General features: G+C 46.2%; 1 protein-coding gene across 1 annotated transcript; it reads left to right on the forward strand.

Annotated features, from left to right (window-relative positions):
* The first annotated feature begins 995 nt into the window (after nt 1-995).
* Nucleotides 996-17,205, forward strand: MIGA2 (mitoguardin 2). The gene is given in 16 exon segments (XM_057374655.1): nt 996-1,091; nt 1,744-1,954; nt 2,803-2,915; nt 4,942-5,053; nt 5,553-5,692; nt 7,119-7,242; nt 7,245-7,301; nt 7,403-7,503; nt 7,990-8,105; nt 8,499-8,571; nt 8,784-8,870; nt 9,059-9,157; nt 9,527-9,661; nt 10,384-10,437; nt 11,405-11,521; nt 11,653-17,205. Coding segments are annotated over 16 exon segments (1,839 nt in total). The 3' UTR covers nt 11,857-17,205.
* Nucleotides 17,206-18,224: the final 1,019 nt, after the last annotated feature.

The following is an 18,224-nucleotide window of genomic DNA, read 5'->3' on the forward strand; positions in this document are numbered from 1 at the left end:
CGGGAGTTCTCTCTGCAGGGCCCAGCGTGCTGCAGTGCAGGTGCGGGGGTCCCGTGGGGCGCTTCCCGCTCGGGCCGGTGGGTTTAACCCCCGGCGCTGGGTGCCTACGGCGGGCAGGGCTGGGGGGAAATGGTTCCTGTACTCCCCATCCCGGTGTGGTAACCCCAGGCGGTTTTCTGTGCCCAAAATTGCTTGCACTTCGCTGTTCTCGTCCCTGCTGTGGTCAGGACGTTGTGTTTAACCTTGTGGGGARAGCCCATCGGCCGTGTCTGGTCTCCCACTGCCCGGAGAACATTCCGTAAGGTGCTCCCGGGGTGTCAGGCGGGAGCAGGGCTTTGTCACACGGCTCTGGGGTCACACATCACTGCCTTCTGTCACTCTGTCCTTGTCGTGAGGACATCCCTTCTGCCCAGCCCCACCGGCAAAGCTCTGAGGAAACTCGAGCAGTGTTGAAATCTCCTGGGCAAACCCCTGATCAGGGCTGYGATGCACAGAAAACTCTGTGAAAGCAGAGTTTTGACAATGGAAACGTGCATGTGGTTATTTGGGATAATTGTTTTTTTTTTTTTTTTAATATGGGGACTGCAAACAAAATCTCTCCAGCTATGTGCAGTTCTGGTATGTGTAGAAATCYCTGGGAGCTGTCAAATCCGAGGGTGCTGCTGCTTTAGAGCAGTTTGGGACTCCTCCCCCGTGGCTGGTAGGACAAGCAAAGGAATTGCTGCTGTTGGTGAGGTGATTTAGATCTACTGCTCCRAGTGACCTGGTGTGTATTTTRTGAAGTGCAGTGCYAGGAGGAGCASRGCGTRTRTTCCCCTCACTCATCTGATTTTTCYCCTTTTCTGCAGGAGGAYGATTGCTGGATGAAGGCCAACRCCAGGACTCCGAGCCAGATGTCAGAGAAAAGCTGGATTCCTTTGTGAGCAGCGCACACAGCATCCACAAGTGCCCTTCCCCGCGGCGGCCCCTGAAGGTGCCGAGATCCTCGTGCAGACATGGCATTTAGAAGGACAGAGGGAATGTCCATCATGCAGGCCTTGGCAATGACCGTGGCAGAGATCCCCGTGTTCGTTTACACGACGTTTGGGCAGGTAYGAGGAGCAGGAAGGGTTTTCCTGTCACATTCTTTGGGTTTGGCTCTGTGGGGTTGGCTGTGGGGGATGGAGGCACAGTGGGGTGGTGCTGGGGGACCTGGACAGTTTGAGGGTTTGGAGGAATTTGGGAGAGTTTGGGGTGGTGGAAGAGAGTTGCTCAGAGTGGGCTTGGAGAACAGAGAAAAGCACTTCCCACATCCCTCCCTGGGAGAACAYGCAGGTTCAATCTTTCTCCTCATCAAAGGCGCTATAAAAAGCCTTGTCTTTTAAAGCAGAGTAATATGTTCCCCACTTGTAGTGATGCAGCACTTGGAGCAATAGAGCTCAGCTGCACACCAGGGTTTCAGAGCTGAATTTGGGTAACCTGGATTGCATCTGTCCCAGGCTGTGTGCACATTTTGCAGTGTGTTTTGGTAATGAGGATTGAGACCAAGTTCTCTGAGTCCTGTCAAAATGATGTTCCACAGTCTCTCCACTGCTACATCTTCGTGGTTTAGCAGGGGCTGTGTTTTGTGGGTGGGAGGATAAGACCAAAGTGTTTCATATTTAAGACGGGTTGTTTTGTTGTTTAAAATAAAAGGGCGGTGGAATTGATTTTTGGTGGAATTGATTTTTCATTGTCGCTCTTCCATTTCTTTTGTGTTTAAAGTCTGTCTTCTCTCAGCTGCGGCTCTCTCCAGGCCTGCGCAAGGTGCTGTTTGCCACAGCTTTGGGGACGGTTGCCTTGGCTCTTGCAGCTCATCAGCTGAAGCGGCGCCGCCGCCGAAAGAAGCAAATTGCCCCGGACAAGTGCGGCTTTAAACCGGGAGGGATCACGGTGCCCATCCTGCCAACCAGGAGGGTCTCCTCTGTGAAGAAAGGTTGGCCTTGCGAAAAGGGAAAAAAACCCAAAGAGGTTGCACAGGGAGCGGTGGGAAGGTGTGGGGAGAGGAAGGCAAAGCCATTTRTGCAGTGGATGTGGGATGAAGTGGGAATTCTGTGGCACAGTGCTGCGAACGCAGGGTTTGGGGAGCAAAGGAAGAGACTCTGAGCTCAAGTCCTCGGGGAAAAAAGGTGTCCTGAGGTTTTCAGTGAGGTTTGCAGCTCCCATCCCATTTCCAGCCTGTGGACCATYACCAGGCTGCCCCGATGATAATGACCCGGACATGCAGTGACCTGGTTCCACATCGATCTTGTGATGTCAGTGTGGGTCTCCAGAGAGGGGAGGGCCAGGCTGGGGAGTTCGGAGTGTCCATCCTGCTCTGTGGTGACTCCCAGACCATGGGCAGCTCCCTCACCTGCTTTTAGGGGTAAAACAGCTTCCTCACCTGCTTTTTAGGGTGCTGATTTTAGGGGTAAAACTGACCCAGGCCCTCAGCAAAACACTTTAGAGATTAAGCATTTGTTTGGCAAAACGTATGAAAATCAAAGGAGAATTATCTGTGCTCTGCCTGTCCTGAGGGAAGGTAGAATTTTTCCTGGTTTCCACTTGCCTCCTGCTATGCATAAGCAGTGAATTCATTCCTCAGCCTCAGATCCCTGCTGACACCAGCTTTCTTAGTCTCAGAGCAAAGCAGAGCAGACAGGAGATGTGTGGATTATTTCTAGGTATTGGATGCTGCTTTGCCYATCCCCAGTACCACTGGAGAGGATGATGTCCCCCTCCCTATTCCCTGCTGCAGTCACCTGGGCCTAAAATCCTGTTTTTGTGTGACCTTCCCAACTGCAGGATACTCCAGCAGGAGAGTCCAGAGCCCTGGCAGCAAGAGCAATGACACACTCAGCGGGATTTCCTCCATTGAGCCCAGCAAACATTCCAGTTCCTCCCACAGCCTCGCCTCGGTAAGGAACTTGTTGGCAGGGCTGGGAGACGTGAGTGCACGTATCTGTCACAAGATCACCAAATCTTTGGGCTTGTGTTGGCCCATGGGGAATGCCAAAGCCTCTGGAGCAGAGCAGGTTGCAGTGTAATTGTAGGGCGGGTTCTGATATTAACCTTGCACTGAATGTCTGGAGTTCCCTGTGTGAAATCAGAGCAGCAATTTCCAGAGGCTGGGAGCTTCAGGGTACCTCACAGTTTTTTGGCCAAGGAGGAGCTGCAGGAGGGATTTCCCTGTGGGAAATGGCCATAATTTCTTGGAGCTCTCTGTTGATTCCTTGGAGCTCTCTGTGACCCCCTCAAAGAGTGAGGCCGGGTTGTTGCTGGGTGTCACAACAATGGGGAGYTTGTTTGCTTTCCCCCAAGGTGGGGTTTGGGTGGCCCAGCAGCYCCTCCCTTCTGTGCTGGGGCTTGCTTTGTTCTTAGAACTAAATTAACTACAAAAATCTGATAGCTCTGTTCAGGAAACAGAGCAGGTTGAGAACGCAGCTTAGTCGTTCTGCCTCCTCCAAAGCCAAAAGCAGCCTAWGAGTACAGGTAATTCAGGCTTAACCAGGCAGGGGTTTATATCCTGTGTTTATATCCACCTTTTGTGAGACCAAAACCAGAAGTATTTGTGGCTTCCAGACCTGTTTCACATCCCCATTGCTCAGAGCCTGGTGTTCTGCTGGAGCAGGGGGGACACAGATGAACCTCTGTGAATTGCTGCCAAGTCCTCCCTTGGCATTGCCCAGCCTCAGAGGCTGCTTGGGGCAAGGAGAGGGAAAAATCACCCCTTTGAAGGGAGGTGTCGGGTGCCGGCACCCCACAGGACATGCTGGAGTTGCTGTTTTTAGCACAGCTAAAGCGCCAGAAGTTGTTGAAATCCGTGCTGGCCAAAGTGTGTCTCCAGCAGGCGGCAGTGGTGGCACAGCATTCCCTGGTAAACCGGGCTGTAATGAGATGTGGCAGTGAGCACCAAGCTGTGTCCAGCTCTGGCCTCTTTCTGCCCCRGCAGGACTCACATCTGTGTAATTCACCCCTTGGCTTCTCAATTTCTTCTCAATTCACCCAGATGCCGTTCAGGTTTTTTATCACTGAAGTTGTGTTTCTGTTCAGAAGAAAAGCAATCCATAAAGTTCTTTATCCACTGCTGGTGCCTGGGTGGGGATATCCCCATGGTGAGGGCTGTGTTTCTGTACAGATGAGCTGACCCTGTACTTCCAGTTTTCATATGACTTGATGGRATAACAGCTCACCCTTTGCACAGCTGCAGGTTTTGCCTGTGCTCTCATTTGCTTCCTYTTTACCATCCACTAAGTAAATTGGCAGCAGTGAACTGATGATTTGCAGTTCTGCATCTCAAGGTGATTTATTAGCACTCACAGGATTGATCAATAGGACCAGGGCAAGAATTTATCTGTCAGCTGATTACTGTAGCTTTTTTTTAGTACCAGGTTCACGTTTGGACATCTTTCTCTAAGCCACAGGAAAACTCTGGTCAGTGATAGTGTTGAATCCTGCACTWTATTAGGTCCGAGTTTAGAAGACATTGATGCTCTGGTGTGAAATTGGACAAAGCTGACACTGCTGTGTGGATTGTAGCTCTCAAGCCTCCCAGGAGAGGGTTTGGTTACAAAGAATGAGGAATCCCCTTGCCCTCTGGGGATTCCTGAATTATTTTTTCTTTTCTGGGAAACTCTTTGGACTCTGGTTGCTTTCCTGCCACCCCCAGAGTTTTTTTGTACAGACAGCTGGGGCTGACGTGAGCTTTCCATGAAAATCCTGGTGCCTTTGTAGCAATTGCTTTGGAGCTTTCCTGGTCTTGTGGCCACCATCAGTGCTCTCCTTTTAGTGCTCATCAGCACAGGGGAGCACAAGGGCAAACATGGGGAAGCAAAATGCCTTTTTGTTGAAGTTTAACTGGTGGTGGTGTTTGTGTGATTTTACCATCTCTAACCTTGGAAAGAATTCAAAAGGCATTTGGTACCCTCTGCTCCCTTCCTGCAGATGGTAGCAGTCAACTCCTCAAGTCCAATACCCCCAGGGATGTGGGACCCCCAGGCAATGGGAGATGCTGGAGCCATTGGTGATTCCAGTGCAGAAAGCCTCTATGTTCAAGGTAAGCAGGTACATGGGTATCATCGCCCTGGGAGAGTTGTTTATCACTGCGAGAGCAAGGAGAGGGTGAGAATTAACATAGAGCTTCAGCAGCTTGATGTAGAGCTCTAACAGAAAGTTCCTTTCCATTCTCAGCTTAAACTCAGTCACTTCTTATTTATAAAAATCCCATTTTCTCTTAAAAAAACCCCATTCATTTCTATTGTCAGTGAATAATTTGCTTTCAAAATACTGTTGTGGAGCAACAGCCTCATCTRGTGCATTTCTCATTTTGGAAGTAACACAGATGACGTTTTGACCARTTTAGGGATGTTCTCCGTAACTTCTAATCCAAAATAAACCATATTTAAAAGGGAAAGAAATAAAATATGTTTGGTYTATAAGCTGCAGATAGATTTCCCACTTTCCTGGATTTTCTGACTGAGCAAAGACTTGTYCTGTATCTCTTTGTTCCTGAGTGCCCTGGGAGTCTCACAGCTGGTATTTGGTTGCATTTCCAGGCATGGAGCTGTTTGAGGAGGCTCTGCAGAAATGGGAACAGGCACTGAGCATCAGGCAGAGGGACAGTGCTTGCACCAGCACCCCTGTGCCCTGGGACAGCAGGAAACAGCAAGAGAGCTTGTCTGAGAACATTTCAGAGGTAGGTCCCCACTTTCCCTTGGCGTTTGCCAGCTGGGGAACATGCTGAAGGGCCAGCCTGGCTGCTAGAAGCAGTAAACAGTGGGAGGTTAAAAGGAGAGTAAATTAAGGGCAGAGTCAGGCCAGACTCTGTTTAAGAGCTGTCTGCATCTGCAGCTTCCTTATGCAATGGGAGTGGGTGTTTTTAATTTCTTTCTCTTTTTAATACGTCTCGCCCCCTCATTCCCCAGCTTTCCTACCCACCTTCCAGCCTTGTGTCACTCACTGTCACACGTGTCCTCCCGTGGCACAGCCTGTGGTGGGAAAAGGCTGTGATGAATGCAGCGTTGCTTTGGCTGGCTGTGTTRTCTCTAATTTTTTAATGCATTTGAAAGTGGAGAGCAGAGCCCAGCTGTGTGTGTGTGAATGAGGGGAGCAGTGGTAACTTGGTAGACAAGATGTGTCACTCACTCAGCCTGCAGCTGCAGAAACCAGGATTTTAGGACAGCCCTGTGCTGCCTGGGACTTGAGGAYTATGCAGGGGAGACCTGTGATATGAGGAGATCCAAACTAGAATGGCTCAGTGACAGCCACAAAATTAAAAAACCTGCTGGAACTCAGGACTACGAAAGGAGCTGAACTCCCAGCTCTCCAGGAGTTCTCACTGGAAAAAAAAAAAAAAGTGTTCCCAGCCTTTTGTAAACAGTCTGGTGTAGTAAGTATGTGGGACATTTGTCTTTTGTGCTGGATAATATTTATCCAAGTCAAATCTGGATTCTGTTGTTGTTGGCTCTCCTTGAAGAGCCCTGGAGTGTTTCTAAAACTGCCTTAAAACCAGTTGATTCATTATRAAAACAGATTTTGTGCTTCTTGTTAATGCTTCTGTCTTCTGGGTGAGATACTCATGCAAACATAGGGGCATGAAGGCAAGATGATGCTTAAGACTTGTTTTCCCCACATCTTTTTTCTTTTCCATTTTCCTGCGTTGCTTACAGCAAACATTGGTTATGCCCAGCACCTTAATCTAAAGACTATTATCCAGTTGTGGATATCCTGTTATATTCAACAAGGTTTCCTGATGTGATTTCTCCTTGAAATTAGGCTAAAGTCACAAAACAGGAGAATTAAGTGGTCTGTAACTTATTAAAATACCTGTTTTTCTGGGTGACAGGTTAAAGTTCTTTAGTTCTCTCTTCCTTTTTTTTACAGGAAAACAAAACTGTGCAGCTCAAAAGCCAGAGGGTTTGAGTAGGCTGCGTAAAAGCTTCCCTCCCCGTGCATTATTAGCTGCATTGTAGGATTAATGACTCGTCTCTGTTTTTATTTTTAATCATTTAATCTGCAAACYGCAAATCCCATTTTTACTGAAAATTTCCTCTCATATTTGTGCTGTCCAATCTGTCTGTGCCCAGCTGGCTAACTAAAGGTGGCATTTATGTGTGTTCCAGGATGAGTCCCAGAAGAGGGAGTTTGCTGAGAAGCTGGAGTCCCTCTTGCACCGAGCCTACCACCTCCAGGAAGAGTTTGGCTCCTCACTCCCMTCGGACAGCGTGCTGCTGGATCTGGGTAGGGATTTGGCTGCAGTAAAATGCCAATTTCCTGCCTGGTTTTACRTCTTTTCTGTAATCCAGGCAATGGGGGAGTGACAAAGTGSGWSTGGGWGAGATCACAGKAGCTAAGAGGAATGTTGGTCCRTGAACTCCAACATSTGTGGTTTCTTTCTCTCCTCCAGARAAGACTTTAATGCTTCCRTTGGCGGATGGATCGTTGCGGCTGCGGACGGATGATGAGGACAGCTCAGCTTCRGAGGATTCCTTCTTCTCCGCAGCAGAGGTGACTGAAGTGTCAGCTGTGTGTCACAGTGGCTTGGAGGGAAGGCACAAAGGCAGCAGAGCCAAACATACCTGGGGAGAGGAAGATGATCAAACACAGAGAAAAAAGCCCAAGCTGGGGGGGGGTTCATGATGGATGTTAGGAAAAGCTTTTTAATTAGGGGGATGATGAATGCTCTTCCAACCAGCACTTCCATGTCATCTTCCTATCTACTGTGGAAAACATGCCATAACAGCTAGGAAAGTACTATTATCTGATATAATGTGGCTTGGTGGTGTAAATTTTAGGGGATATTAAGCTGTGTCAGCTGAGACAGCTTTTGGTGGAAAAAGAAATACCTTTGCATGAAAGAATTGTCACTGACAAGCTTTGCTAGCTGAAGATTCTSTGAAGAAGGCCCACCTTGCTTGTGTGCAGTCTCTTGTCTATTTGCAAATATTTAATGAGCTCATTTTGTTCTTCCCATGCCYCTTGTTATTTCCACAGCTCTTTGACTCTCTCCCCTTTGAGGAAATGCCATTCCACCTGTCCAAGCCAGTGGCAGCATATGAAGAAGCTCTGCAGTTGGTGAAAGAAGGGAAGGTCGCATGCCGGACGCTGAGGTGAAGAGCCAGCTGGAGCTGTGGGGCCTTGTGTCAGGGATCCTTGGGGCACTGTGAACACATAATTTGCCTTTGAGCAGCCCCATAACCACTTTCTGCTAGTTTTCCCTTCCTAGGGAATTAACCCCAGATTTTAGGCACACKCATGTTAAGGAAGAGTAATTGCCCCAGGAAATTAGTGATAGGAAGTGTGACTGTTCTGAGAGGCTGGCATAGTCTGTACCAGCCTGGCAGAGGTGCTCTGTGTCCCCAGGGAGCTGGATAAGGGGAATGTGACTGTTCCGTTCTCCTGAGCACATTGGGAAATTAGTTTTTTGTTTTTAGGGGACCAGAGTTGGTAGGAACAACATCAGGAGAATTGGAATTTACTCATTTCTTCCCTTCTGCCTTTAGGACAGAGCTCCTTGGCTGCTACAGTGACCAGGATTTCCTGGCGAAGCTGCATTGTGTCAGGCAGGCATTTCAGGTGAGAATGGCTCCTGGATTTCCATGGCATGTGGCTGCCAGCAGCATGTTTCTGGAGAGCACAGTTTTGCWTCCTAGATTCCACCTTATTAAAGGTTAACAACACTGCTGTGTACAGCATTGCACTGCTTTATGTCCTGTCCTTTTTTTCTCCCAGATCAAAATTTGAGGGTGTGTAGGTGCTCACAGGAGACATCTGTGTTCCCATTGCAGGAGYTGCTGGAAGATGAAAGCAATCAGCTGTTTTTTGGGGAGGTTGGGAAGCAGATGGTGATAGGACTGATGACAAAAGCTGAAAAGGTAGGAAGTTTGTATAACAACTGAGCTGTGTCTTGAKCACAGGGATAATTGTTCCCCTATCCCAACCAAGAGTTTATCCAGTGTGTTGGAAGAAGAAAACTTCATCTGCATGCTGGTGACTACTGTGATGTTGATGTCAGCTTAAATCTGAGTAGTCAAACTTCTGCTTTGTTTCTCTGCTCTCCCAGAATCCCAAAGCTTTCTTGGAAAGCTACGAGGAGATGCTGCGCTACGCCCTGAAGCARGAGACCTGGCCAACCACTCAGCAGGAACTGGAAGGAAGAGGGGTTGGTAAAGATGTTGTCTTTACAGAGTTGCAGAGAGATTGGAAGATAATTCTTGCCCAGAGAGGTTGTRGAATTCCCATCCCTRGAAGTGCTYRAGGCCGGGCTGGAYGGGGTTTGAAGCAACCTGGTCTAGTGGAAGATGTGCCTGCCCATGACAGGGKGTGGAACTGGATGGTTTTAAAGTCCYTTRAAAGCCAAAKCACTGWGAYTGTATTATAATGCATATRTAGGAATGGCCTAGGAGTGAAAGAGCTGCTGCTGAAATATGACATTGACTTCAGCTTGTTACATTTTGTTGMTTCAAACCAAAAGAGACCGTCTCTCTTTTTAAAACCTGTTCCCTTTACAGACTGTTCTGCTCTCTGACAGGTGGTGTGCATGAGYTTCTTTGATATTGTGCTGGACTTCATCCTCATGGATGCTTTTGAGGATCTGGAGAACCCTCCCTCCTCCGTGCTGGCCGTGCTGCGCAACCGCTGGCTGTCCGACAGCTTCAAGGAGACGGTGCGTGAGACAGGGAGTGCTGGTGTGAGTGTGAGATCAGTGCCAAGGCCAGAAAWGAGCATAACCTCATCCTTCCCGGCTGGGCTCAATCCTCTCTTTATAAATGCCACGCTTTCCTGAAGCTCTAAACAACAGTCTTCTTGTGCATGGAAATTGTTTACAGGAAAGCTTTCCTTATTCTGAAAGCATCTGGTTGGTAACCAGACTTATGGCTGTAGGGGCCTTTATTAGTGATGCCATGGAGATGTTAAAAGATGACAGCACCTATTTTTGTGAATGAGAATAAGGGTTTCAAAATGTAGGGAAAAATATGTGTGGTGTTTAGCACGTGGCCATTCATTCTGGCAGTACCTCAGCAGACACTGAAGATCACATTGCAAAGCTTTTCTTTAGTCCTGCCCCCCAGCTGTTTTTTTTTTTTAAGACTGATTGGTTTCATAGACTGAGAATAAAATGGCACTTTGTAACAGCTGTCTGCTTACAGGGATTGTGGGCTGTTGGGCAGCTATGTCAGATCATATTAACAATCTTYAAAAACCCTTCGGCTTCTCTGGAATGGATCTGAAGTGGCTAAATCTGCTTCCAGTTCACTTCAATTTTGTCATTTTAGAGTTGTTGGCACAAAAGGGCCAYTGCTTTGATGTTTTGATGACAATGTGTTGGTAAACTTGGGCTTTTTCAAGCATTCCCTGTAACTAATGCTCTCTTTCTGTTAATTGTAGGCTCTAGCAACTGCCTGCTGGTCAGTTCTGAAAGCAAAAAGGAGGCTTCTGATGGTAAGCAAAATTAATCAAAAGGGAAAGAATCTAATGTATTTGAGGCTGACAAGAGAACATAGATCTTGACGGAGTGCAGAATGTTAGGTGGTAGAAGACTGAATAGAATCCCATTCTTTGTGATGCTTTRGAGCCCTGAGGTCCTGCTGTCACTGCTCCAGTGCCATGCCAGTATTTTACTGAATCAGTCTGAGTTTGTTCTCCCTTTTTCTTAATGTGAGGATTCAAAAGACAGCCTTGCCTGTCTRGTGTTGCCTTTCCCTGCTCACAATAGTGCAGGAATGGCCATAGACCCCAAGCAGAAAGGGACTGCTCCTGAATTGTATTTTCTTTGCTGGCAGCAAAAGGAATAGCTCAGGCACTGCTCCGCTCCCTGATGCTGATGCTAATTAGCCATTATTTGATGAGTTTAACTTAAATCTGCGACTTCCTAAAGTATCACAGCAGACGAGTTTATGGAGCTGGGGAACAGGAAGCCACAACTTCATACCCCTGGTTCTGTCTTGGGGTCTGTGGCCTCTGGCAAGTTTTCAGCTTGATCCCTCAACCAGCTACTACAATGGGGTTTGGCTCCTAAGATGGCACAGACAGAAATGAGAGCACTGGAAGCTCTACTGGAACTGTCATGCAGTAGCTCTGCCTTGGATATTTGCATGTCCTTTCCTGGCTTGGTCAGCGAATTATAAATAGAGGCTATAAAGGCTGGCTGGTGATTGCTTTTCATTTTCTTCTGTTCATTTTCCTCTTGAAATAGCAATTTAGAATCATGAAGATAGAAAGCTCCAGTCATCCTTCAAGGGATCTGAAAGATAAATGTAGTTTTGAAGAAGAGATGTTCCAAATAGCTCTTAACTTCTGTTACTGAAGCTTGATGCTTTCTGGCAGAGAAGTTGGTGGCTGATACAGAATAAGCTGCTAATTCTGTCTGAGAATGAAGACCAACTAATYCTGTCCTTCYCTGTGGCAGGTACCAGATGGCTTTATCTCTCATTTCTACTCCGTATCGGAGCATGTCAGTCCTGTTCTAGCCTTTGGTTTTCTGGGGCCCAAGCAGCAGCTATCCGAAGTCTGCAGTTTCTTCAAGGTAAGGTGGCTTTTCTGTACCTCATCTGAGTGGAACTCCTGTCTGCTGGCTTAAAGCTGCAGATGTGTGCCCTTGATGGCTGGTACCATCAGGTGAAGGAGGTCTGACTATAAACCTTCCTTTTCTTGCAGCACCAGATAGTCCAATATCTGAAGGACATGTTTGACTTCGACAATGTGAGGTACACGACAGTGCAGTTGCTGGCAGAGGACATTTTGCAGCTGTCACGGCGCCGCAGYGAGATCCTCTTGGGATATCTGGGCACCGAGACCTCCCCAGAGATGAATGGCATGCTGCCTGGGGAAACAGAGCCACTGAAGGAGGAGCTCATCTGATGTCAGGGCAGGAAAACACTTTTGTACAAGGACCTTTTCCTCCCAGAGATGGATAAAACTACCTGCAAAGTGCAGCAATGACAGCAAGACTATGTGAACACGCAGCAATCTGGTGGGACCTTCTGCTTTTTGTAGCCAGTAGTGTTTGCTGGGATGGATCCAGGACCACTTGCCAGCTTATGGTTTGAATTTCTTCTTTGTTCATCTTCCTGTTCTTTTTATTATTATTATTACTTTCAGTGTTTCCTATATACCTTGTGTCCTGAACTGCCCGGGCCCAGATTTTTGCCCAATTCTCTTGAATAGGGCAATGTATGTACCTGTTTTGCCTGTGTGTTTTCTGGGAGGTAAACCCCTGATGTTTACGATTGTGTCTGGGAACAGGAATATCATTACTAAATTCTCCACTTGACCATTAGCTTCTCAAGGAGGCTTTGCTTGCTTAGGGATTTTTATTACTGTTCTTCTCTGCTGTGTTCCTACAGACATTAACTACTGTTGATTTTTACCTTAAGTGTGTTAACACATGCAATGTGACTAGCAAAGATTTCTTTCCCAGGGAGGAAGAAATAGTTCTGTAAAGCACTGAAGTAAAATGCAGACTTTTACAAGCAGTCTGAAACTCTAGGGATATTGGTCTGCTCCCTTGGTGTTGCTGCTCTTTGCAGACTGGATGACTGGATCTGTATCCTGGTTGTCCTTGCTTAGGAAGTTGCTGAGGTCTGTGTTTGCCCCTAAGGCAGGTTATTGTGAGGAGGAGGGGGGATTTGCATCCTGCCTGTGCTTGCACGAAGTCTTTGACGTCCATCAAAGTGCCTTGCTGGATTTCAGAATGAGCCAGCAGCAGCTTTTGCTGTGTTGGAGGTGTGGGGTGTSTACAAACAGAGGGAAAGGTTAATAATGTGGTGCCTATTGCTGTTATGCACARGGTAATGAGAGGTGTAGATGTCGGATGTGAGGTTATGTGCCGATAGTTGGAGGTTGGATAGCTGGGATCAAGCTTCTAGAGAGGAAATCACTCTTCACAGTCTGTCAGTCCTAAGAAATACAGCATAATTTTAGGTAATGATCAAATGTGTGTGTGCATGACTTAGTAGTGCTTCACAAATGCTGTGATSCTGACTGCTCAGCCAGCACCTGGAATCTGCTTTGGGATGTGACCCGAGCTGGATACTTGTGTAGGACAGCAGCAGTGGAGTGGAGTGTGCTGAACTTAGAGAATCATAAAAATCACAGAATCATAGAATATGCTGAGTTGGAAGGGATTGGGATCATCGAGTCTAACTCCTTGCTCTGCACAGCACACCCAGCAATCCCACCATGTGCTGAGAGTGTCGTCCAAGCTTCTTGAACTCAGACAGGTTTGGTGCTGTGACCACCTCCCTTGGGAGCCTRTTCTAGTGCCTGCCCACTCTCTGGGTGGAAAACCTTTTCCTGATATCCAACCTAAACYTCCCCTGCCTCAGCTTCATGCTGTTGGCTTGAGGCAGTCCTGGCTTTTGTGTGAGGTTTGCAGTGATTTGCTTCAGTTCTCTGTAAGTGCAAAACCACAGATAAAGGTTGAGATCCAGCCTGTGCCTTCTCCTGTTTCAGTCCACACATAGGTGCAAGTCCCACCCTCAGAATGAGGAGGTCTTCAAGACTTCCACAAAAACATGAGCTTCACTGTTTTTGTTCCAGACTGATTAGTTACCCCTTGTGTGTGTGTTCTGGGTGAAAGACATAAGGCTTATCTGGACGTATTTTTGCAAGGGAAAAAAATCTGTAAGAATCTGGAATTTCCATATGAGTGGAAAGTCACTGTGTGGGCTTGGAGAATACAAATGCTTTCTTCCTCTTCAGATATCTAATGTGGATTCTGCTGGTAAAAGCAGGAAGGAAGTAAACAGAGAAAAAAAGTAAACAGGAGGACATAAAAGRAGCAGATAAATGTGCTGTGCCATGTGCTCTAGGGTGACCCTCCCTGAGCAGGGAGGTGGGACCAGWTGATCCACTGTTGTCTCTTCSAACCTGACCGATTCTGTGGTTCTGTGATTCCTTGAAATGCTCCTGAGATGTTTGCAGGGGGGTGCGTGTAGARCACAGTAACATCTGGTGCTCTGTAAGCACATCAGACTGATGTGGCTTATCCTGGAAACCAGATTAATGCAATAAACAGGACAATGCTGAGGCAGAAATTAGGAGCAGCTGCCCCAAGTGAGGCTGCGTGGAATAAACTGTTATGAGAAGGATTTAAGAGACAGCAGTTGAAACTAGGAAAGGTCTCTGAGGTGTCTTGCTCCTGGCAGTATGCAGGAAGAGAAGAAATGGAGGATATTGTATTAGCACGACACACCTGCTACATGTAAACTGTGATTTGGAAGTGTGGTATATTCTGAAAGCAAGTTGCTTTGCCAAAAAAATAATGTTGATAGTGCTTTGTGCTCTTGTATGGCTGGTTTAGAAGAAAGAGTCACTTCAGCAGCTTTTGAATAATGGTTAAAAAGATTCTAAAATGTGAAGATTAATGTAATGAGATGGATTGTAATTCCAAACAATCAGTGCTGTTAAATTCTCATTTTTAGTGTTGTTTTATGTGTATTTATTTACTATTTTGAGTGTCTTTTGGCCTCAGTGCTTGGGCAGCCTGCCTGTTTTGTGTACAGACAAGAACACTGGCCGCTGACTTCGGGCTTTTGCGTCCTTGCGGGAGAGGATACTAAAACAGGGTCCCCCTGAAGCAAACACTAACTTGCACTGTGGCTTTTTAAGCTAAGAAATTGTAAATTCCTRATCAATCAAATGAAGAAAGACTGTTTTATTACTGCTTGATGCTTTTCCTTAGCACTTAYTGCAAATAGGTTACACAGCCCTCCCAGTGAAGGTAAAGAGGAATCTGCCTCAGGAACATCTGCAGCTTCTTGAAGGTCGAGTTCTCYGCCTTTGCTCACCAGCAGTGACTTGGTCCTGCAGCAGCCAAGGATGTTTGCCGAGACAAACTGGTTTTATCTTCACTGGGATGGATGTTAAACTTCTCTAAACCTTCCCCTCATTTCATTGCTGCTCTTTGTCCCTCCCCAATCCCAGTSTAGCTCAAGAGGAAAGGCAGAAAGGTTTTTGCAGCCCTTGAAGGGAACTGCGAGGATCAGGGGGTTCACAGGAGCTGTTCCTGTGGAAGAAGCTCTCCCTGGCCTGAGGAGTGCTCTCAGTGACCCTCTGTGTTCAGCTCCTTGGGATTCCACTCATCCCACTCAGCCCAAAAGGTGACTCTGGTACTCATCTGTATTGCAGGGTAAAGTGAGAGAGTATGATGGATCACCTGCCTGCCCTCTGGCTTCCTGAGATCCCTAGAAAATCCCTTCCCCAGCAATATTGTGTTTAGCAAAGGAAATTCTTCAGTATCAGTAGCAGCTGAGATGTGTATTCGGGTAGAATCCCGTGAGATAAGACATTCACCTTTTTTTTTGTGATGAACTCTTACTCTCAAGGGGTTAAATCATCCTGGGCTGACACTTGCRAGATTTTAACACTGATGGGGATTTAAAGTGGCTTAGCAGCTATGAAATAAAATCCCTCAGTAGTGTCTGATGCTTAAACAGAATTTAAAATATGCATGACTTTCATTTATGTGGAGGTTGTAACAAGCTTCACCAGAAGTAAAAGTACATCCTCAGTACTTTAGTGTGTAAGTAGAGACTATGCCAAATGGCTCTMGGAGGGTCTTTATGATCTTTAAAGCACATTAATAAAAAAATTATGAGGAAAAATCTGCCTTGTATCTACAAGATCAGCGTGGCTTTGAAGAGCATGACTTGGGTTGTCTCATACAGGGAGGTGGGAAMGCAGGATTTTATTTATCCCTCTTCAGTGGAACATTCCTCTGCCATATCTGAAACTAATGAATGTAAACTTGTGCCTATTTTTCTCTTGATTTCCTAAAGGTGTAAAAATCTGTTCTTGTTTTGCTTCTATCTTTTTTTCTTTGCAGCTTATTTAAAAAAAAAAATCTTTAATCTTAGGATGTGGGCATTACAAGTCAAATAAAACTTTYCTTCATGATTGTGGTTTTTGTTCCTAAATTTCCTGGCAAAACGTGCTAGAAACTCAGTCTTTGGTTTCTGATGTAGGTGACAGTTGTGGTGGCACCTCTGCTGCTAGTGATGGTATCAAACACGGCTTGCTGTTCCTAGAGCTAAAATGGTGAAGTTGAAAGGTTTAAATGTAAAGTTAAAGGTCTTGATTGCATGGGSAGTCTTCCTGGGTCTCCTGACAAGCCCATAGATGAAGTGGGCTATAAAATAAACAAAACAACTCCTTGTACTTTGAGCAGTGGTTGTAAACTGTGGGGTTTCATTTTTCAGATTTTTCTGTGGTGGTTTGGCTGTGTTGGGGTGTGGTGTGAGTAGGCTGTGATGAAGTGATAACAGAAATCCCAGTGAGGAGCAGAACCTCTTAAACATTGTCCAAATTCTTGTAGCACTTATCAGCCTCCCAAACTCTGTGAGAGTAACCCAGACGAAAGCCTGCGGGTTGGTATCAGAGCTGCCTATCTGCTGAGCAAGGCAAGAAAATCATCTTCTTGCTCTTCTGAAACAACTACAGTAGATTTGAATACTTTCATTTTCAAACAATAGAGAAACCAGACTGAATCAGATAGGCTGTTTCTTCCACAGTGATTAAAATTTCATCCCTACGCTTAAAAATAAAAAAAAAAGAGCTTCTGTTAGCATTAATGCAAGCCTGTCATGAACTCTGATATATGCAAATAAAGTGTTCATGGATAGGAAAATTTTTGTCTCACGCCACACCCTGATCATTAGTTGAGAGAGTTAAAAGGAGTTTATCTCAGTTTCCATGGAGTCAGACTCCACACTCATTACAGCTCCAGAGAAGCTTTGTGCTTTCTTGTGCTGAGGCACAGAGCAAAGGCTGCTCCGTGTATTGACACTTTTTTCTCCTGTTCAGGAAGGAGTGGGTGAATACAGCAATGAAGCCCACAATTTTCAGTACTTGTCATGGTACATAGATCAAATGTAATCCACTCTGCCAGCATAACTCTACATTCAATAGCTTGGAAAGGAGGAGATTTATTTAACTTGAATAATGAAAGCAGTAAATCACTCATGCTCCCTCATAGCAGTCTTCTGTGATGAACTGAGCTCCTGCCGTAAATATTTGCTCTTTCTTCCCAAATAATAAGACTTTAATGCTATTTTATTTCTTGAAATGCCAGGGAGAATGTCAGCTTTGAAGAGCTCGTTGAAATTAATGGGACATAATCATAATTGAAGCAGGTATATTACAACTGCAAAAAAAAAAGTTTTCTTCCCTTTTTGAAATCTTAATTTACAGGATTGAAATCCTGATCTGTGTGCTTCCCTGAAACAAATTAAAGGCAACCCTGTGCCTGTGTTGCTCACTTCTTACGAGGCTTTTGCATATTTATTTTTCTGTAAGTTTTATTTTATTGGATTAACATTGGGTGTTAGGTTTGAAGGTGGATTTGCCTTCTGAAAGCTTTTCCGAGCAATGCTGCTCTGWGTTCTGCTTTTCCTCAGGCTGCCCAGGTAAGTCTTATTTCTGGGGTCACATATGGGAACATTCCTTTGCCTTGAACTTCAAAGTGGGTGATTTCAGTATTTAAAGGTATTTGGGGGCAAAGGAAAGGTATCACCTGGCCAGGTGTTCCCTGGCTTTTGCAGAACCTTTGGGATGTACTTTATTTTCTGCCAGGACTTAGGAAGAAATTACTCCTTGTGAGGGGGATGAGGCCCTGGCACAGGTTGCCCAGAGAAKCTGTRGCTGTCCCATTTTCAGAAATGTCCATGGCCAGGTTGGATGGGGCTTGGAGCAACCTGGGATAGTGGAAGGTGGTGSAATGAGATGGGCTTTAAAGTCCTTTCTCACACAAACCATTCTGTGATTCGATGACTTTATTCCAGGCTTTTATTTTCTTGTGTGCGTGTCCACATRCTGCTCGTCCTCTACAGAGCTACATCTGGTTATAAATATCAATCCTCCTCCTAAGTGTTAAGAAAACTTCAAATAAGTATTTTCAACGTAGCTTGGACTAACCAGCRAATCACTCCTGGGCACTCCTGTGTGTGGCAAGTAGAAATAATGCTCGGATTAGCGCAGTGATACTGTGATGTAGAGCTGCATGTAGTAATACCCTTTTGAAATGAACGATTCTCATTTAAACCCACATATTGTTATGTATTTTGGTTGTTTATTTTTCTTTTTTGAACAGCCTCTGGAGAGGCTGCAGCGGGGAGCAGGGAAGCCCGGGCGGCACCAGAGCGGGAGCCGGTGGGTTGTTCCCGCCGGGGTGTGAGGGGAGCCTGGAGCGGGTSGRGCCGGGGAGTTGGAACGTGAGGGGRGCTCGGGCT

The sequence above is a fragment of the Malurus melanocephalus genome, unplaced genomic scaffold, assembly GCF_030028575.1.
Source record: "Malurus melanocephalus ecotype Western Australia unplaced genomic scaffold, MMel_1.1 scaffold_230, whole genome shotgun sequence".
NCBI classification, from domain to species: Eukaryota; Metazoa; Chordata; class Aves; order Passeriformes; family Maluridae; genus Malurus; species Malurus melanocephalus.